The 22,794-nt window shown below is 37.8% G+C and overlaps 1 protein-coding gene across 1 annotated transcript in view; it reads right to left on the bottom strand.

Moving 5' to 3' along the window:
• The window catches only part of LOC121417403 (DNA-directed RNA polymerase III subunit RPC2-like), a 51,676-nt gene that overhangs the window by 9,988 nt on the left and 18,894 nt on the right, over positions 1-22,794 (bottom strand). The window contains exons 5-19 of the mRNA XM_041611095.1: positions 21,947-22,156; positions 20,462-20,543; positions 19,051-19,200; positions 18,042-18,161; positions 16,886-17,023; positions 15,413-15,574; positions 14,378-14,488; positions 13,791-13,880; positions 10,910-11,072; positions 9,859-10,012; positions 7,111-7,284; positions 5,626-5,753; positions 3,443-3,528; positions 1,372-1,495; positions 672-830 (exon numbers count right to left, since the gene is read on the bottom strand). Of these exons, the coding sequence (XP_041467029.1) occupies positions 672-830; positions 1,372-1,495; positions 3,443-3,528; positions 5,626-5,753; positions 7,111-7,284; positions 9,859-10,012; positions 10,910-11,072; positions 13,791-13,880; positions 14,378-14,488; positions 15,413-15,574; positions 16,886-17,023; positions 18,042-18,161; positions 19,051-19,200; positions 20,462-20,543; positions 21,947-22,156 (2,051 nt within the window). The remainder of the gene's footprint in view (positions 1-671; positions 831-1,371; positions 1,496-3,442; positions 3,529-5,625; positions 5,754-7,110; positions 7,285-9,858; positions 10,013-10,909; positions 11,073-13,790; positions 13,881-14,377; positions 14,489-15,412; positions 15,575-16,885; positions 17,024-18,041; positions 18,162-19,050; positions 19,201-20,461; positions 20,544-21,946; positions 22,157-22,794) is intronic.

Raw genomic sequence — 22,794 nt, 5'->3', positions numbered from 1 at the left:
TGGAACAGAAGAAAATCGATTACTGTTGAAGCCATGTTTGATGGCTCTAAATGTGATCAAATCCACTAGTCAGATGAAATGTGCATAACTTGTACATAGTACTCATTTTTGAAGAGCCAAGAGCAATAAACAGTGCAATAATTCTTGAGATATGATTTTTCATATCTCAATTGGCTATAAAACAGGATAGGGTCATCAAGAAATAGTGAGGACGGATTAAGCGAATGAGGACAAGAATAAGATGGATAAAATAGAAGAAAGATGATAAACGGTATCTCCAAATATACTGCTGCATAAGGAGATGAAGGCCAAATCAGTTAAAATCCTTTACTTTCATTCATTTTTATTCACAATAGACCTTATGCATTTTGGTCATCACCACGCCATCTTAGAGGCTGAAGCCACTGACTTGCATGCATGCATTGGTGATATGCAAGTGGCACATCTCTGACAACTTCCATTATGTGTGTTCCTACATCCTCTGAGGGAGGGCGCTATGAGATTATAACATATCTGTATGAACACCCCCCCAAAAAAAGAAAGAGAGAGAAATAAATAAAGATGGAGAGGAAGAAGACAGAGGGAGGAAAAGGAGAGTGAGAGAGAGAAAAAGAGCGGTGGGGAGAGAAAGGGGGTGGGACTTTATGGAACAGAGAATAAAACAAACATACCAGGAGCACATACTCCATCTGCATCCAGGATGCGGTGCCTCCAGATGGGTTGCCGTGACAACGGATCGAGCTTCGGTCCCATCAAGCGATCAAAGGATTGGTTAGCGTAACGTTTCAATGTACACTTAGTATTGCGGTACACCAAACACCTACCAAAACCTGCCACAAGAAAATTTGTTTGAAGAAAAACACAAACTTAAAGATAAATAACCAGTTGTGGTAACGATCTCAAAATGAGTTTGAGCAGAATCCACTAAAATGACCACACAATTATTTGTATCTATCAATAAAAAATATGTGCAAATTGGCTCTGGAAAAAGAATGTGTAATTGCTGAAAAATGAGCAAATCAAGGACAGGATTTCATAAAACGTTGGGTATTTTTCCAAACAATATTAATACCCTGTCCCACATATGCCTTTTTGTGTTAGTGATCATCAGAATCATCGGCTATCAGCTTAGATTTCATGGTTTCACAAAGACAAAATTATTTCAAGGTACCAGATCTAGAGCTATCATTATATGTCAGCATTTAACCTTGATTTTATATAATCACCATCATCATTACCATCATCATTACCATCATCACTATCATCAACATCATCATCATAATCATCACCAACACCAGCATCAATATCGCCACCACAAGCATCATCATCATCAACCTCCTCTTCAACGTCACCCTGTGGAATAGGTCATACCTCTGTCAACCGAAGCCTTGTTGAGGATGAGGGCGTCCTCGATGTCGTACCCGCTGTAACTCATGACGGCCACCACGGCATTCTGACCCGCAGGAATCTTGTCAAACCCTATCAAATCTATCGTCTGCATGACAAAGAATGGTGAAAGGATGGGAGGAATGGGGAGGGCGAACGCAAGAGAACAAAGGAAAAGGGGGGAATTAAAAGGAGTGAAAGTGGAAAAAGGTTAAGAGCATGTAGAGGAGAGAGGGACGATGACACACAAAGCAAAATTTGGACTTGAACTGGACTTGAAATTAAAAATACATGCATTGAACTTGAACTTCGGGATATTTCTCAACAACCCTTTTCTCTCTTCTCCGATTCCAGTATAATAGCATGAAATAAAATCGATATGGTCTCAAAAATGTCCAAGACCTTGACTCTATTATGTCCCGGATACTTTTGTATTTTTTCAATGCGGGGGGGGGGGGGGGGGGATTGCGGCTCTCCATAAGATCTCAGCTGTGAAACACTATCCTTGTGATGAAATTTGCAATTAATTGCAAATACACTGGGTTCCAAAAGAAACTCATCAAATTTTACAAGTGCACAACACAGACTCCACTCAGTCAAAATGAACAAAATAAGCACATGTCAATAATTGAGAGATTGGTTAAATCACAAAGAGGACGTAGTCCCTCAAATCGATAAGTTCCGGAATCCAAAGTCACATCATGGCAAAAGAAAGACCAATGAAAATGTGATTGGATTAAACCAAATGATCATTCTTTTCTTGATTGCTATAGCAGAGATGCCAACTTTTGGAAATCAGAATTAGGGAGGATTTGCAACCGCCACCAAATTATGTGCGCGTAGCGCACATCTCGAGCGCGGAGCGCTCGACCCTTGCGGCCGGGGTCCAGCTCTGGGTTTCTAGATGCTCTCTGGTGCAATCTGACCCTTATTTTGGGGCATTTCACATGTTTTGAAATAAACATTAATCCCACTTTTTTAACATTAAAAATATCAAATATGCATTTTCACATGTAAATAAAAAATGAGGGGACAAAAGAAGTACCTGTTCAACAACAATAATAAGGATGAATTATCACTATCGGCTATAGGCAGGTTATGTTCCACTATAAATCCAGTAAAGAAAAGCTCAGCGCTGGTCCCTTGCTTGGTGAAATAAAGACAACAGGGTACTAGTGGAGCTCGAAGATCTTGTCATCGCAATGTCCGTAGGCCTATGCCGTTTGCTCCCGAACGAAAGTGCTTCTGAATTATCATCACGACCTCCCTGCTAAACTGAAATGTCCACGCTGCAAATTGCGCAAAATGCATGGTAAATTCCTCTTTCCGACTTCCGAACACACATGTACTGGAGACTGTATTCAGTCTTATACTTCTGAGACCATTTCTTGGTCTTCTTTTGTTGATTTTCCGCCATTTCGTGTCAATATCAACCCATCAATACGCCGAAATCACACACCGATATTCCACCGCACGACTCGACAAATCCAGTGGCCGCGAGCGCACACGCCTCGCAAAGCTAGCCGGGCCTACTGGCCTGGTGCACAGTAGATTCCCGTCGGGCATATCACATGCACCAGCTTTTCGCTGCTCCTTATTTGTCTACTTTTCACACAGAATTTAGTAGCAGCGAACGTAATGGAGTTACTACATGCTAAAGTTAGCAGACGATACATGTCCTTCCAATCCAATTTGATCAATGCAAAAAAATCATAATTTCGGGAGGATAAGGATGGTAATCGTAAGGGCGGGAGTTGGGATGAATTTTCGGGAGCCTCCCGATGAAATCGGGAGGGTTGGCATCTCTGCTATTGAGTCCATTCATGTATTATGCTTCTTTGACATCAATAGGTGTGTTTGAACTTTTTGTAACTTCTTAGTTATTGAGGCAGTCAATAAAACATACCGATGGTCCTACTGTAAACTGGCAAGTCAGTTTCCTCCCATCTCATTTTCATGTTGAAATGAGGTAAAAGGAACACAAAAAAACTGTTGCCACAGTAAAACAAAAATCACCCATTTATAGCCCACTCCTACTTAGATTCACTTACTGTACCTTAGATTTGACGAGAGGAGCCATTGGATAGGCAAGGAGGTACATCAGAGTGTCAATGCGATTCCGCTGGTTGTAAGCTATGGTACCTGCAAATAGCAAAATGTAAATGAAACAATCCAATGCCTACAATTGAAATATTAAGACATATTGGCCTGTATTCTCAAGAGGTTTCGACTGTACCATGGTGTAAAACAATGGTTCATGCATATTTGTCTCCTTCATGTTTGTTATTTATATGCTCATATAATCACATACAATAAGAGAATTCAAATTATAAATGCACCTTTTCAGCAAAAGGCACCTGACGGAAGCATGTTAATACCTGAAATCTGCATAAACCATGGTTTTGTGCCATGGTACAACTGAAACCTCAATACGGACCATATAATTACAAAGCCTGTCAGAAGTATCATTACAAGGAATACCATTAGATTATAATTCCAATACTCAAATATTTCGAAACTGCAGCGCTTGTTTTGTAATTTCCTTTTTTGTAAAAATATGAATTTGGCACTTGAATTACATGTAGACCACTCAGAGTCATTCTACATTCTTGTCAATGCAAGTTCTTGCACACAAGTATTTCATGGATTTTGTACAACTCACACAATGAAGACGGTATCCTGAGTTTAACCCTAAAACAGATTTGGGGGAGGGAGGCAAATCAACCCCCATGCCCTCATATTTTCTTGCGTCATTCTCAATACCCATAGCTTGCTTTACATTCTTTACAATGTAGACCCTTTCAAACAATAATGGACTTTGATTATATCCAGAGTAAAACCTTAAAATTGGGGGGGGGGGTGATTCAACCCCACCCCTCAACAATTTCTTGCTAGATTCTAAAATTTTAATCACACCTATCAAATCAATGTAGGCCCTGTAAAACAATAACCTTACAAATTTTGTGATTGTATATTGCACCAATGAAAACAGGATCCCGCATTTAACCCTAAAACCGCAGGGGGGGGGGGGTTCAACCCTCACCCTCCCCCAACATTTTCTTCATGGATTATCAAAGTTTGATCACACCCATGGCTTGCTTTACGTTTTTTTAATAATCAAGGCCCTTTCTAACAATTATCTCATGGTTACTGATTTTATCCAGAGTATAAACCTATCATGTGGAGAGGGGTAAAACGACCCAGTAATTTGCCAATTTGTCTATTGCCAACTCGTCCACTCATTATGTGGTCCACCTTCTTTCAATCTAATGCCATTCAGTCCATCAACGTTTTGTTAAGGGACAAGTTCACCCCAACAGAAACTTAATTTGAATAAAAAGAGAAAAATTCAACAAGCATAACACTGAAAATTTCATCAAAAATCGGATGTAAAGTAAGAAAGTTAGGGCATTTTAAAATTTCACTTCATTTCACAAAACAGTTATATGCACATCGCGGTCGTAATGCAAATGAGGAAATGTTGACATCACTCACTCACTATTTCTTTTGTTTTTTATAATATGAAATATGAAATATTTTTATTTGCTCTTCATTGTCATGTGAAATGAAGATTCATTCCTCCCTGAACATGTGGAATTCCATTATTTTAACATTTTGTGCTTCAGGCAAGGAGGTCCTAATCGTCAAATTCATAAAAATTGAAATATTGTATAATTCAAACAATAAAAAACAAAAGAAATAGTGAGTGCGTGACATCATCGACTCTCTCATTTGGAAGTAACTGGCTTGTTCATATAACTATTTTGTTAAAAATAAGCGAAACGTTGAAATGTCATAACTTTCTTATTTTACATCCGATTTTGATGAAATTTTCAGCATTGTGCTTGTCTGATTTTTCTCTATTGAATCAAATCAAAATTTTTTGAGGTGGACTTGACCTCAAACAACCATTTGGTCCAAAAATCACTTTATGTAATCACCCATTTGTCTCATAACCAGTTGGTCTAATCCCCATTTTCCCTGTTGATTTCGCTCAATTAACACCGAATCTAATTAGAGCAAAGGGTACATACGACTAAATGCCTATTGGACCAACTGGTTATCAGACGAAACGGTGAGTGGACACAACTGCAATTAGACCTGGACAGTAGATGAGCTGAGGTAGACCAAATGACAGTAGACGACATGATAATTGGACTAACTGGCATTGGATCAAAGAAAATTATCCCCCCGCCCTCCCGAACATTTTCTTGATCGATTCTCAAATTTTGATCATACCCATAGCTTGCTTGCCCATTGCACATTGGTAGGTGTTCCTGGGGGACTGGTTGTGATGGGGATAGGGGATCAGTCCAGCGCACACACCAAGAATGGTGAATGGTTCTATCTCAAGGTGAGTCGTCTCTCTGTAGGGGGTGAAAGACATGTAAGATATGGTCACCAGTCAAGATGGACTGAGGGAAAATACTGGCGAATAATCAATTAATCTGTGGTAAATGGTAAGTTGTCACTCCAAGGAGAAGAAAGACAGAAGATATGGCCACCAGTCAAGATGGACTGAGGGAAAATACTGGCGAATAATCAATTAATCTGTGGTAAACGGTAAGTTGTCACTCCAAGGAAAAGAGAGACAGAAGATATGGCCACCAGTCAAAATTGACTGAGGTAAAATACTTGCGAATAATCACACTATTTAATAGTAGACTGGTAAATAGTTAAATCTTAAGAATTGTCTCTCTGTAGAGGTGAACAACATGAACAATAATATGGTACCAGTATGCATGGAATGAGGAGAAAGACTAACAAATAATCGTATTATTAATCTGTGATGAATGGTAAGTTGTCACTCCAAGGAGAAGAAAGACAGAAGATATGGTCATCAGTCAAGATGGACTGAGGTAAAATACTGGTGAATAATCACATTATTTGATCGCAGAACAGAATAGAGCGAATTTCAGGATGGGTTGTGTCTCTGTAAGAGTGAATTTGGTCACCAGTCTAGATGGACTGAGGAAAAAGACTGGTAAATAATCACATTATCAGACTGTGGTTAATGGTGAGTTATGTAGAGATGAAAGAATATGGTCATCCTAAGAGAAGGACTACGGCAAAAGACTGGTAAATATTTACTTCATTTGAGATTATACTGGTAAACAGTTCAATCTAAAGATGAATTGTCTCTCGGTAGGGGTGAAAAACATGACAGATATGGTCACCAGTCCAAATGGATTGAGGTAAAAGACTGGCGAATAATCAAGTAATCTGTGGTGAATGGTAAGTTGTCACTCCAAGGAGAAGAAAGACGGAAGATATGGCCACCAGTCAAGATGGACTGAGGTAAAATACTGGTGAGTAATCACATTATTTGATAGCAGACTGGTAAATAATACAATCTCAAGATCAATTTTCTCTCTGTAGGGGTGAAAAACAAGTAAGATATGGTACCAGTATACATGGAATAAGGAGAAAGACTGGTGAATATTCACATTATTGGATTGTTGTGAATGGCTATGACTCTGTAGAGACGAAAAGAAGATTATGGTCACCAGTTTTGATAGATTGAGCTACTTAACACTGGTGAATGATTATTTGAGAGTAGACTGGTTTACACCAAAGTCGGTTATCTCTCTTCTTTTTCTCATTATTATTAGTGTCATTATCATTATCTTTTAATATTTCTTATCATACTTTATCATCATTATCATTATTACTAGCTTTATTATCATCTATATTATCATTATCATCATTATTAATACTACTTACTCTGTTATGTGTGACTCGTAGAGCGCCACCAGACTATCGTTTTCCTCGTTAACGTCAAGATACTCTACGAGCCCCTCTCGTAGGAAATCTTCAAAGCTTCGGAAGCCTTGCGAGAGCTCTACCATGTGCTTGTCCGTCACCCTCGGGATGCACTTCTCAACAATAATGTAAGGCCTAGAAATCGAGAAGGTACATGTAATTAAGCAAAGAAAGGAGAATATGTCAGGACAATATCATCACCATCGGTATCATCGTCTCCATCAACATTCTCATAATAATAATAATAATATTAAGTATTTCTAAAGCGCCAAATCCACATTGATTATGTGCTCAAGGCACTGAAATATACTTGGTATATTGTAGCTGAGCGGTCATAAAGGCGCTAAAGCATTCAAGAATATGTCAGGACAATATCATCACCATCTGTATCATCGTCTCCATCAACATCATCGTCATCATCATCCACCAATCACCACCATCATAATCATCATAACCATCATCATCGTCATTATCATCACCATCACCACCACAATCATCATCCTCATTACATCAAGAAAATCAGTACCATCATCATCACCATCACCACAATCACCATCACCATCATCATCATCAGCAGCAGCATCACCATCATCCCCATAACCATCATCATCATCATAATCCTCAATATGACAATATAAACAAATTCATTATCATCACCACCATCTCCATTACCATCATCGTCACAATCATCATCTCCATCAACATCATCGTTATCATCATCATCAACACTATCATTATCATCATCTCCATCATTAACATCATCACCATCACCATCATCACCATCATCACCATCATCACCATCATCACCACCATCATCATCATCACCACCATCATCACCATCATCATCATCAACATCATCACCACCATCATCATCACCATCATCATCACCATCATCACCATCATCATCATCATCACCACCACAATCATCATCACCACCATCATCATCATCACCATCATCACCATCATCACCATCATCATCACCACCATCATCACCATCATCACCATCATCATCACCACCATCATCACCATCATCACCATCATCATCATCATCACCACCACCACCATCATCATCATCACCATCATCATCATCACCACCATCATCACCATCATCATCATCATCACCACCACCACCATCATCATCATCACCATCATCATCATCACCATCATCACCATCATCATCACCACCATCATCACCATCATCATCATCACCACCACAATCATCATCATCACCATCATCATCATCACCATCATCACCATCATCATCACCACCATCATCACCATCATCACCATCATCATCACCACCATCATCACCATCATCATCATCACCACCACCACCATCATCATCATCACCATCATCATCATCATCATCATCATCATCACCATCATCATCATCATCATCACCATCATCATCATCATCATCACCATCATCATCACCACCATCATCACCATCATCACCATCATCATCACCACCATCATCACCATCATCATCATCATCACCACCACAATCATCATCATTAGGCCCGGTTTGAAAGTCCATTTTTGATGTACGTGTACACGGCGTGCTTTTCGGTCGTATACACGTTGTAAACACTGAGTGAGAGTGAGTTAGAGTATGTTTTCAGTGTTTCCTACATGTTGCCTAAGTCACGGTTTTAAAACTTACCTGAGAAGTTAGAAGTATCAATCCACAAAAATTGGTGCAATTAAAAAGTTTACTCAGCTTAGCAGCGCATTAAATTAATAAAGAATACAAAAGTAAATCAGTGCAGGGCCCTAGTTAGCGCCGACGTTCGTTGGATGTGCATTTTGCATACTGTACCGTACATGCATGCACAGATCGCTGCAGAATTAAGTGTAACTGAAGTTATCGATTGATTTTCATTATTTTATTGCCAATTTGAGGAGCGTGTGTTTGTAGGCTTGTAGCATATGTTTATGAGCGTATAACACATACATGTAGCTGGAGCAATGATCGCTGTCGCAATTGGTGATTCTCAAATTGGCTCAAAAAGTGATTGAATAACGCTTTAGAGAGTATCGTTACGTGTTATACGCTCATACACATGTGCTACAAGCCTACAAACATACGCTCCTCAAATTGGCAATAAAATAATGAAAATCAATCGATAACTTCAGTTACACTCAATTCTGCAGCGATCTGTGCATGTATGTACGGTACAGTATGCAAATTGCGCATCCAACGAACGTCGGCGCTAACTAGGGCCCTGCACTGACCGGAGCATACCCATTTCGTGTGGTACAAAAACTTGAGTCTCCAGAATAAATGTGGATTAAATCGGCGATTTTGGAAGTAAACTCACTCTAGGTTAATTGAAATATATTGACATATTAGTGATTAAAACATGTGCAGTGTCTCAGAACTAAGAATTAATGTGAGGCTGTGAGCTTGTTCACTGACTTTACAGTCCCACGCAAGCTTTATGCAGATGCTACCGTGTACACGGTGATGGAATTTAGTACACGTGCACTGACTTGACCGTGCGTGTACACGTGTACCTGAAACGGGCCTAATCATCATCATCATCATCATCACCATCATCATCATCATCACCACCATCATCATCACCATCATCATCATCATCACCACCATCATCATCATCACCATCCTCATCATCACCCTCATCTTCTTCATCACCACCATCGCCATCATCGCAATCGTCGACATCCTCATCATCATCATCATCTTACCTGCACACCCTGCCTCCATCCGATGCTATATAGACACACCTCTGGGCGTGGTTTGGACAGATGGAAACAAACTCACTGATGTACCCAGCCCTCCTCACAAGACGGAACGTCCGCATCAACCGCTCATGCTCCCGGATCACACCCAGGATATTACCTGTTTAGATCAAACCAATCAGAATTTTATCAGCTGTGATAAAGGGTGCGGTTCAGTAATAAAAGCTGTCTGCTAAGGTCAAGTCCACCCTAGAAAATTGTTGATTCGAATCGACAGAGAAAACTCAAACCATAACGCTGAAAATTTCATCAAAATCAGATGTAAAGCTAGGATTACACTGGAACCGAATCAGCTGCGAATCCATCCGAATATACATATTCGCGAGGTGGCTTCGCGAGTATTCTGTTCTCCCTCCAAGAATGCGAGAAAAATCAGGAAGGATTCAGGAACATTCAAATCCACTGAAACCATCCGAATAAGGCTAAAATTGGTCCAAATTTATTTGGGAGAATTTGGATTTGGTGTAAACCTGGCTTAAAAAACAAAAGTTATGACACATAAGTTTTGCTTATTTTTCTTAAAACAGTCCTATACACAACTCAGTAATATACAAATGAGATCCAATGATGTCCCTCACTCACCATTTCTTTAGTTTTTTACTGTTTGAACTATAAAATATTTCAGTTTTTACAGATCTGACAATAAGGACGAACTTGACTTAACCACAAACTGTTAAAATAATGGTAATTCCAAATGTTCAGGGAGGAATAAAATTTTGTGTCACATGATACCGAGGCGAAAATTCAAAATTTTTCATATAAATACAACAGAAATAGTGAGTGGGTGACTGAGTCGGTAACATCATCAGTCTCCTCATTTGCATACCAACCAGGATAGGCAGATAATTATTAGTGAAATCGAGCAAAACTTCAAAATGTCAATTTCAATTTGAATTGCTTTGAAACTATCACAACTCTAGAAATTTCAGATTAATCTCAAGTTCAACTGAATTAATCACAACGTTCTGTACGACCGGGTCCTGGAATCCTAGCTTACCATTGAGAAATACAACATAGACATCTTTCATGCTAAGTTCCTCTCCTGACATCAGCTGGACAGGCTCCACCCCTAAGTTGAACGCTAGTCTGACAATGGGGGCCTCCTCCATGTCCGTAGTGATGTGAGTCATAAGAGCGAGGTTCTTGATCAATCCACATCCCTTACAAGAAAAGAAAAAATATCAGTATAAGTAAAAATAATTAATTTGCATTGGATTTCTTCATGAAATCATGTATTAGAGAAATTTGCGGTCTGACAAGCACTTATGAAATGTTGCACAACTTTATAGGAACAGCGTACCCCCATGTCACAAATTTGGTCTTAAAAAGTTGTGCGAGACTTGAACAGAAAAGGAAATCAAAAGTTGCGTGGCAATCTTTTTGCATTCCAGATTTATTGCGAACAAATTTTGAGGGGGATGGCTAAGAATACAAAAGGAAAAGTACAATAATTCAATGAGAAGGATATGAAATAAAAAGGGAGAGAGGAAAACATTGAAAAATCAGATATGAGCAAGAAAACAATGCTGAGAAAAAGTAAGTTAAATAAGCATGTAATGATAAATGAGATCCAATATAATCTCAATTTGACGAGATGAAGACGTATATGATATGAGAACAATTTTTTTTCAGAACTGAGAGATGGCCTATTGATGAGCTCGTTACTCAAGGAGTTTCAGAATCTTGGACAATCATAAATTATTTTTTGTTTTTCTTAACACTAATAACAGAGATGCCAACCTCTTGACACAAAAAATCAGACTGAATATCCTCAAAAATCATATTTTTTAGTGAAAAATCAGATTTTCACAAAACTCAATATGACCAGTGCAAGCCTTAAATTAAGCAGCTGCAGGCCGGGGGCAATTTTTTTTTTTAAATTGCCCCCGGCTCGCGAGCTTTTTACAGGAACCGGGGGGCAATTTTCTGGAACAAGGGGCAATTAAAAAAAAAGAATATAACTGTGAACCACACTCCAAATTTGTTTATAGTAAGCGCAGCTCCTGCAATTTTCAATTAGTACAGAAATAGCATGCTAAGTAATAGGCTTATTCAAACAACTAAGAAATCAGATTTAAATGTTTAAGTGTGTTTTGACACCCTCACTCCACATCCCCTTTACATGGGCTTATTTACTTTTCATCTTTAATGAACCACAAACAATGAACCCCCCAAAAAAAATCTAAATAAATGAATAAAATAAACATATAAAAAAGAGAGAATTCAGATCAAATAATAAATTTACAAAAAAAAAATTTAAGGTTTTTTTTTCATGGTTAGAATCACGGGTGTGGGTGTTTGTGTATGATTGTGACTGTGAGGTGCACTTGGATTGCATATAAATTATGTTAAAGAAATGAAGAAATTAAATCAATATCTAACTCAGTCTATTCAAATTCCAGCACATAGCCACAGGCTACATGTAAATTTTTAAATGTACATGTATTGTTGGTTCATGTATGGTCAGTTCCCCCATGTCTGCGAGGTCTCCCAAGTCTGCGCACCCACGTATCTGCGCTATTCTAGTAAAAAGAAGATACGCAACGGGCACGAACTTTACACATGCAATACATAGGCAGGTATTCATTAAAAAATCCGACTCAAAATGGTGGAAAAATAATGAATTCAGGGCATTTCATGTGACGGCCTCAAAATGCACCCTTTGTCGTCAAAATCCCCGAATCAAAGTGAATGAGTGCGCAGACATGGGGTACCATTTTTTTTCAATCTGAAAATGACTGCCCGAGGTTTTTTTCAAGAAAATCTTATATTTTCTTTCATTTTTTAATGAGAAATTTGGTGCACTTACTCTTAATAATGTAAGGAACACTATTAACCAAAATATGTTGTGAAATAGGTGCGCAGACTTGGGGCCCACCATCATACCTTAAGTTTTTCACAAGTTATTTGAAAATGCAGATCTTCACAGAAAATGCCTTTCATTCTGGGAGAGTCTAAATTCTGTAAAAATGTATTCATTAATAACTTAAATATTCATCACAATGAAGAAATCATGAAGTTTTTTTTTACAGTTTTCAAAAATTAACATGAAATCTAAACTCTATCTGAAAGAGAAAATCACCATCACTTAGGCCATTACTGATAGAATTCTCACCCAGAGCTCTGGCAGAGAATATGAGCTCAAACTGGCGAGCTAACAGCATCCAAGTACCACACTCACGTGCACGGCGTCCACCTATTTTTTTTTCCAGATGAAGCCTTGTTTGATGATTTATTGTCTGATATTTACCCCTCATCAAGAAAGAAATTAAAAAGCTATAATTCACAACTATTGACTTTGGATTAATAAGGCTCCGTTTTGACAAGCAAACTGTGAGGATACAAGACTCGCATATCCTGTGTTGTGAACAGGGATTCATCTCCTGTGCAATTCAAATTACTATATCACAGAATTGTGATATCCTGACTGGAAATGTGTGCATTAGAAATTGCACATGGTGAAGTAGGGAAAAACTGTTACCGCTATTGGAAGCACGCGTGTACATGTATTACAGGAAAAAAAAGACGGACGTAGCTCACTTTTTATGGTACTAAAAAAACACGCACTTGGCAATTTGAAACTGTGCTTATCGTAAATTGAAAGTTACTTGATTTTGGCTTTTCAGATATTTAAATTACATGTATGATATGGCTTCACTGCTCACTCACCGGCGGGCGCATACATACATGGGGCAAAAACAGGACTATGACAGAAAGTCGGGAAATCGTATTTTTGATGGCCAAAATCGTACTGTCGTATTTTACTTGTTTTATCGTACTAAATACGATAAAATCGTTCTGGTTGCCATCTCTGTAATAATCAAGACTGGTATGAAATGTTCTCATGATTATATGAAACTGGTGATCATTTCTCTTACCTCTCCTTCAGGGGTATCAGATGGGCAAAGCATACCCCACTGGGACGGTTGAAGGGAGCGGGGACCACTCACTTTTCTGGTCTTCTCAAACTGTAGAAAACAAAATAAAGAGTTGTTTTCATAAATCCAGCTTGACCTGTTGCACAAGATTTGATAACAGTATAACAAAACATCTTCTATAGACTCTGTATGATAAAATTCAAATCACCAACAGTACCAATTTTAATCATCATCATCATCACCACCATCATTATTAACATCATGAATTTCCTCTGTCTTGCAATATCAATAAAAAGGGACTATCGGGAAATTGTGATAATGCAGTTATTTGGTTCTATAGTATCCAGATAGATGACGATGACAATGAAATTGACGACGATGAAGATAATGATGATGGTGATGTTGATGATAATGATGATGATATTGATGATGAAATTGATGATGATGATGATGATATTGAGGATGAAACTGATGATGGTGATGACAATGATAGTGATGATGATGATGATGATGGTGATGATAATGACATTGGTGATGGCTGGGCTGGCTATCACTGTGCTTGAGAGTATCAATGTAATCTATCTCACCTGACTGGATATTCTGGTCATCATACCAAGGCAAGAGATGTATGAGAGTCTTGATAAAACCTGCGTCACTCCAGCCCTCTCCATCTTAAAACGCTTCACTGACCAATTACCCTATATGAAAATAAAACAATAATAATAATAATGAAAGAAATATGTATTGCATTATTTATCAAGATTTAATCCACCCAGAGATGCCCAATTATCATAATTCAAATTTAGTTCGAGCTGCTTTCCAGGACTCGGTGCATTCAAGGAATTAATCCTCTAGGTACCCATTCACCTCACCTGGGTCAAGTGCAGCACAATAAGATAAATTTCATACAGAAGGAAATTATGAAATGGCTAGGATTTGAACTACCAACTCTATGACAAAAAGACGAAACAGAAAGAAAAGACCATTACTAGCCAACTAAAGTCAAAATAATATAAGCCATAACTAAACAATTAAGAATGATTAAGAAAATGACAATAAGAATACATGACACTCAATAACACAAAACAATTATACATGTATACTCTAACAAGTAATGTGCTCCAAGACATCAGTGAATATCAAAATAAAACAATGAAAAAAACATACATGTATTCTTTTCTTCCTTCATGAATTTTATTATACATCAAACTATGTATTGTTCATGGTGAAGGTGCATCGAACTCTGCACTATCAAGGTATAATTTTATAAGATAGTCCAGCAGACTATGTACTGTCTACGTTGAGAGTGCATTGACCTTTTCACTATCATTGGAAAGGACCAATCAACAAATTACGTACTGTCTACGGTGAAAGTGCATTGAACTCTAAACCCATTGGAACCTGATGATCCTTGTACGAAGCCTATGCAAATCACAAAATTCAATAGTCAATAGGTTAACTATCATGGGGAAGGACCCTACAGCAAACTATGTACTATCTACGGTAAAAGTGCATTGCACTCTTCGATATTATGGGATACATAGGATGGTACAACAAACTAGGTACAGTCTACAGAGAAAGTGCATTGAACTCTGCACTATCTCTTGTGCCTGGCAACTCACAGTGGATATAGCTGTGACAAGTCCATTGGTTATCTGGTCCTGTCTCATGTACTTGACGATATCAAACTGAGCCGCCCGGGGACGCGGAATGTTCTGATCGGCGTACTTCTTGAGTTCTGAGTTGAACTTCTTGAAGAGATCCTCAAAGAGAAGTGCTATAAGCTGATAAACGAAAAACAAAGATTATAAAAAAACTTTCATGAAACTACTACATGAAACAGATTTCAAAAGGTGTAATACCTTTGAACTTAAATCCTGTGACCCCAAAAGCTACACAGATCATTAAAACGTTAATTCATGAGTCTAGTTTGAACTTAACCCCAAAATGATTATTATCTCACTAACGATACATCTAAATGTCTGTATTAAAATGACATATCCCACCCTTCACCTTTGACATTATGACCCCAAATTCTAATCAGGGCCCAATAACAAGATGCTTAGCTAACCTATGGTTTATATGAAAGAACAATTCTGATTGGTTCCTAGTCTGTCTACAGAGCAAAATGAGTCTGTAACAATTGTCTAAATAGGTCATTTTATTTAGCGATTAATTGCTATATTTCTGTTATGGGGCCTAGGACAAGATCATTCTAATATACAAAGGCCATGTTCGGAGTTGAATCCACAAATAGCTCCTCATTTATGGCGAAAACATGACATTTTAAGATATATAATTACCTCTGTGAGCTTAAATCTCATCAGAGCACTGTCATTCCTTCATGCAGCCTTCGTCCAAGTTTGAAGTTTATACATCAAATAGCAATTCAGTTTTCGCAAATCTAATCGGATATCCAAAGCATCAACTCTTACACTAATGATCCCTTAACTCTTAACATGCCACGCACACTACTAACCCAACGCCACAGTGCTAATCCGATGCTAATCCCCTGTGCCACATTGATTTTGGGATCACAAGTCCTATTCGCTCCTTCAATAGTCATAATTACAATTGCTTGTAACTCTCTAATAATTAGTTTATCCACAAAATATTGTGTATTAAAGTTTTAGGAAATTTCATACCCCTTATAATGGTGTCCTCATTATATGGATTGGTTATTATCTTTACCGCTAAAATATGAGTTGTATCAAGTAGTTCCATTTTGTGGAGTGTTTTGTATGGATCAAAAAACCTAGGTCTCTTCCCTCTTGTAAAAAATGTAGAAAACTCGAAAAAGTCTGATGTAAACCACGGGAGTAAGTTGATCTGTCAGAAAGCAGAGTTCGCACTGCACACAATATTGCTAGTTACGATGTGCATGCGATGCGCAATACAATGCAAAACGGCGTAACAATGATTGTAATTCCGAATGTGCGCAGTCATGCATGAAGCAGGCGAGGGTAGGAAACAATACAAGCACAAAGCAATCAATAGTAGGCGTGCGAGCACGAGTGTGGCATGTTATAGTAGGATACGTAGCGTGCACGAAGCACTCAATGAGTTAATAAGAAAAGAAAGGTGTTTGCTCTTACCTGACCAGCCAACTCTAACCTCTTGTTGCCATAGTAATCTCTGTCATCAACCTTGACGGCATCACCCTGTGCTTCTATCACTCTCCTCACCATCAAAGCAAGATATATGCTCTTTGCTCGGAAATTGAATTGGACAACCTGGGAATCAAACACATTTGAGCAGTTGGAATAATAATTATAATTTAGTAAACAACGATAATAAAAATTAAACTATTAACAATACCACTACTATTACTACTACTACTACTACTACTACTACTACTACTACTACTACTACTACTACTACTACTACTACTACTACTACTACTACTACTGCTACTACTACTACTACAACTATTACTACTACTACTACTACTACTACTACTACTACTACTACTTCTACTACTACTACTACTACTACTACTACTACTACTATTACTACTACTGCTTATACAACTACTTCTACTTCTATTACTACTACTACTACTACTACTACTAACATAGCAGGCCAGCGCACACATCGCAACAGCTCTGCAACTCGCTGGATCTTCCTCTTATACACCCATGTTATACACCCGGCCTATTGGTCTAGACACCATTTTCTCAATCAAATATGAACGGCTGAAATGATCAAATCACAGGAGAATTGCATGAAGATACTATGTTATATGTCAACTGCTTGATATTTGGTCATTGCTTCATCTGCAACAGATCGTATCTCCCGTGCAGCATGTTGGCGCACACTCTGCGATTTAGATGCAATCGGACTGTAGTGCAATCGCATCTCATAGTGTGCGCTGCGCTTTGGACAGTTCCAGAAAATGATCAACGTTTTTGTATGTCCGACCCCCAAGTCATGGTCCTTTGATAACTTTACAGACTCTCAAAAGAACGAGAAATCACAGACAAAAATTTCATGAAGGTCCCACATACAGGAGGTCGGACATATATATGTTAATAGAATCGCCCCCTTTAGATAAATTGTCAAAAGTCAAGAGCCTTGTCTTCCATGTGGGAATCCCGCAAACAGAATTTCAATACCAATTCTCACACTTTAACATAAAACATGGAGGAAAGCATGAAAGCCACTATCAAAAGACATAAAGTGGGTTTACACTGTAGCGATTCCTGCACAATCAGACTTCTGACAAGATACCTTAGTCTAGGAGTTACTCACAGGTATATGTGAAAGGATTGTAGTAGCTAATAACTCTCTTGCTTCGTCTACTTTGGTCTTCTTTGATCCTCCTCCCCACATCCTCCTCTGACGAACCTTACTTCCCATATACTTCAGAGCCTAGAAAAAAACAAAAAAAAACAGAACAAATGAAAAATCAAACCCTTTACTTATATCCCTTATTATTTGAAATCATTAATAATCAGGGGTGTGAGTGGTCACAAATAAAAATATCCGAAAAAAAAGCTGAAGAGTGTTAAAAAAGTCTGAAATAGAAAGAGCTCCCATACTTCTGCACAGTGGAAAGCCAAAATAAGCTGAAATTAAGCTGAAAATCAAAACAAAAAAGTATGAAATCAGATAAAAATCAAATTTCTCACACCCCTGAATAAAAATGCCAATGTAACAAATGTTATATTTACAAGCTGGTGTGTTGGCTCAGTTGGTAGAGTGTTCGTCTCACAGCCAGGTCAGGGGTTCAAACCCCAGCCTTGTCAGACCGAATGATGTTAAAAAATGGGAGTTGCTGCTACCTTATTTTGAGTTCAACTAATAAAGGGATAGGGCCTCATTGATCTGGCGCTGCACAGCGGCTGCTAGGCCCACGATCAATTGGGCAGAGCAAATTTTCGGAGTATTTAATTTCATATCTAGTTCACACAATAAAATATGGATTTTCATTATATAGTGCTTCATACTTTGCGATCCTTAGCCCTTTGCTGGTTTACATGTAATTTTTATTACCCCAGTCATTGGATCCATCACTGTTCAACACACAAAGACAACCATCTCCACTTCCTGTTTTTTTTTCATAATAGTTGGCTAACATTGCACTAAACCCCCTCCGCCATGTACTTAAGAAACTTGAAAGGGAAAATTTCTTTGTGGATTCTTCTGTCCCGATAGTCGGGACAATCTCTAGGTCACTCTCCGTCACTCTCTTTTCCTCTGTTCTATATCGTTCTCATACTATCTTTTCATCCATCTCTCTCTCTTACTCTCTACAAACCTGTAGTTGTGTGTAGACTTGTAACCTATGGCATTCTTCCAGGTTAGCGGCAAAACTGACCATCGTAGATTCTTCCGTCCCGATGGTCTGGACGATCTCTTGGTCACTTTCCATCCCCAATGCTTTGAAGACCACTACAATAGGAATGTCCTAAATGTGAGATGAGATGATAAACAAATGTTTATTTATATATTTGGTTTTAGTTACCCAGGGTAGCCCCGTCAGGGCCCTGCAAACCAAAAATTAACATACATACAAGAATAATAAACAATGAACAAATTAACAAAGAAAAAAATATTCATAAAGACAACTGACCTGCAAGAAATATACATACACACAGAAATACTTAAATATTTGTGTATATTTTTTAATCATTACTTCCTACTGGTACCCATTGACCTCACCTGTGTCGAGTGGGTAAAATTCTTGCTATTTAAAGGACAAGTCTACCCCAACAAAAACTCGATTTGAATAAAAAGAGAAAAATTCAACAAGCATAACACTGAAAATTTCATCAAAATCGGATGTAAAATAAGAAAGTTATGGCATTTTAAAGTTTCGCTTATTTTCAACAAAATAGTTATATGAACGAGCCAGTTACATCCAAATGAGAGAGTTGAGGACATCACTCACTCACTATTTCTTTTGTAATTTATTATATGAAATATAAAATAGTTTCATTTTCTCGTCATTGTCATGTGAAATGAAGTTTCATTCCTCACTGAACACATGGAATTCCATTATTTTAACATTTTGTGCTTCAGGCAAGGAGGTCCTAATCGTCAAATTCGTAAAAATTGAAATATTGTATAATTCAAACAATAAAAAACAAAAGAAATAGTGAGTGACATCATCGGCTCTCTCATTTGGATGTAACTGGCTCGTTCATATAACTATTTTGTTGAAAATAAGCGAAACTTTGAAATGTCATAACTTTCTTATTTTACATCCGATTTTGATGAAATTTTCAGCATTGTGCTTGTCTGATTTTTCTCTATTGATTCAAATCAATATCTATTGATTCAAATCAACATTTTTCTGAAGTGGACTTGCCCTTTAAAAGTAAAACAAACCCATATCCCTCAGATTGAAAGACAAGAGTCTCAACCACTAGACAATGAAGCACCCATATAATGCAATACACAGTGCAAAATATGCACTTTGATCATTGCTTAAATAGACCTCACACATGCAAGAAATGCCATCCAGAATTTGTCTTTTTCTCTAAAATTAAACATTTTCTACTCAAAATATTTGGCACATATCATTATCCATACATGTACATCCTCACACTTGGATGGTCATTTTATTGGATTTTGTTTGAACTTATTTCAAGATTGTTACAATGATTGGCATTTATATTACAACAAAAATACACATAGTAATTACTTTCAAGTATCTGAACTCCTACCTCTGTGAAAGTATTGTGTTTCAGGTAATGCCTGCCTTTCTTCACGATAACCACAGTTCGACTTTTCCTCTCGTGTGTAGAACTAAAAAAAAAGAAACAAGCAGAAGGAAATGATTAAAGAGAAATTCCAGTAGTTGCAGTGAACACTGATTTCATGAGAAAGTCTGTAAAACAAGGCTTAATTGTCAGTATATCATCGAGGATCTAGATCTGGTACAGTTACATAAACTGAACTTTGTGAAATCTTGAAATCTACGCTGAAAAATGTTCACACTGAAGATCACCAATACAGATAGGCACACGTGGGGCAGTGTATTAATATTGCTGGAATAAAGACCCAACGGAAGTGACCGAATCCGGGCTTATTTTGCTTATTTCTCAGCAATTACACAATTTCTTCCAGAATCCTTTGGTACATATTTTTCATTCATACAAACAGACACTTCATCGGTCATTGTATTAGATTCTGTAAAAAGTCATTTTGAGGTCGTTACCAAAACTGGAATTTATGTTTAAGTTAATCTATTTTAGCACTGAATCATTCCATAATTGAGGGGTTTCAACCTCAAACATACAACAATCCAGTCTTCAATGCTATATTTCTTGTTAATTTAATACAAATAAAAAAATACATGCTTTTAACTCTGAATAGTATATGGGTTGCAGTCTAAAAATAACAATGATTGTCACCTTGAAAACGTGTGACTAATCTGAGTTGACATTTCAAAAATTCCTTGTTAATTTGTTTATTGATAATCTGAGCTTGTTAAAGCCAATCTACAGCTATATGGTAAAGGGTCATTCACGTGAGTCACTTAAACATTCCAATCATCCACAGTTTAGTGGCCACTGATTTTCCTTTTTTACCATTATAATTTAACAAAAGCTATCTAAATTTAATGTTATCATAATCTTTAAAATGTCCCATTCAGCACTTACCTTATACAGTTTATTCATCCTTACAAATTATTTTAGACTAAAATGAGCCGATACATTCAACCTTTACTGTTACAGAGTTATGCCACAACTGGCTAACCATAGTTAAACCACAACTTTAAACCAGAGTTTGAATTAAACCTGACTTCAGAATACGGGCTAAAGACTGTATCATAAAATTTCCAGCACATTCCACAACTGAGAAGTTGCAAACAGAAATATGCTGATTTTTTAATGTTGATGCAAAATTGCATAGTTTATCCAATAAAACAAATGTATAAAGAACACATCTGTCTCAGGGTATACATATCCGTATTCTGTTGTAATAAATTGGAAAAGTGACTTGGCTTATTGAAATATAGCGTGAAAATATTTTGCTACAGTGTTGTTAATTGGCTAAATACCAATGCCCATCATTTTGATGATTGCCAGAATGTTTTAAAGCAGCTCAAACTGAAATGCAATCATTTTCACCTTATTTCAATTGTATTATCTCTCGTGAAACCAGGGCCATTGAGCACAATGTCCAACACACACACACAAGCCTACCTGGTTACATTGCAGGAAACAATGCCTTTTCGATCCACTTCCACTATCATCCTATTCTTTGAGAGCTGTTCTTGTATCAGGATGACCTTTTCTGTCCCTCGGACGATGAAGTAGCCCCCGGGGTCAAGAGGACACTCGTTCAGTTTGGCCAGCTCGGCCTGAGACTTGCCGGTCAGCACGCAATTGGAGCTCCGCAGCATGATCGGCATCCTGCAGGATTAACAATTAAAATTGATTTTCAAGACAGATTGAAATGTGTTTGGAAGTGGAAGTAATCCCTGATGTCAAGAAGATATTTGTTGAGTTTGGACAACTTTGCCTGAGGTTAATACCCAATTAGGCCTCTGCAGCATGATCAGTAATAAGAGTTACAATTATGGCAACCTTGATTTTGATTGGGGGTTGATCCCTGTTACCACGGTAATTAACAATAAAGTCAGAGCTACAACAGTGGTGAAATAGCCCCTGGAAAATACCTAGATGGGAATTACAGAATTCTATATTTAACCCTATCTAGGCCGGGGGGGGGGGCCTCGGAGGCCCCCCCTCAACGAATCGCGCGATATTTTCGCCGTGCGAAATTTTTTGACCGCGCCGCTCGCTGACTTTTTACTTTCAAGTCTTGCGCAACTTTTGAGACCAATTTTGCGTCACCCGGGTACGTGGTTCCGAAATTATGCAACATTATGTAAGTGCATGTCAGACCGAAAATTGCTCAAAAATGTGATTTCGTGTACAAAGTCAATGCAAATTGTGTTTCCAACCAAAATTCATAAATGTATGATTATTTTTAGTTTTGCTAGTCTATATGTATTAATTTTATGCTTTTTATGATCACAGAAGAGTCC

The sequence above is a fragment of the Lytechinus variegatus genome, chromosome 6, assembly GCF_018143015.1.
Source record: "Lytechinus variegatus isolate NC3 chromosome 6, Lvar_3.0, whole genome shotgun sequence".
Taxonomy (NCBI): Eukaryota; Metazoa; Echinodermata; class Echinoidea; order Temnopleuroida; family Toxopneustidae; genus Lytechinus; species Lytechinus variegatus.
Note: the sequence above shows the minus strand (reverse complement) of the source record. Positions and strands in the feature narration are given on the sequence as shown.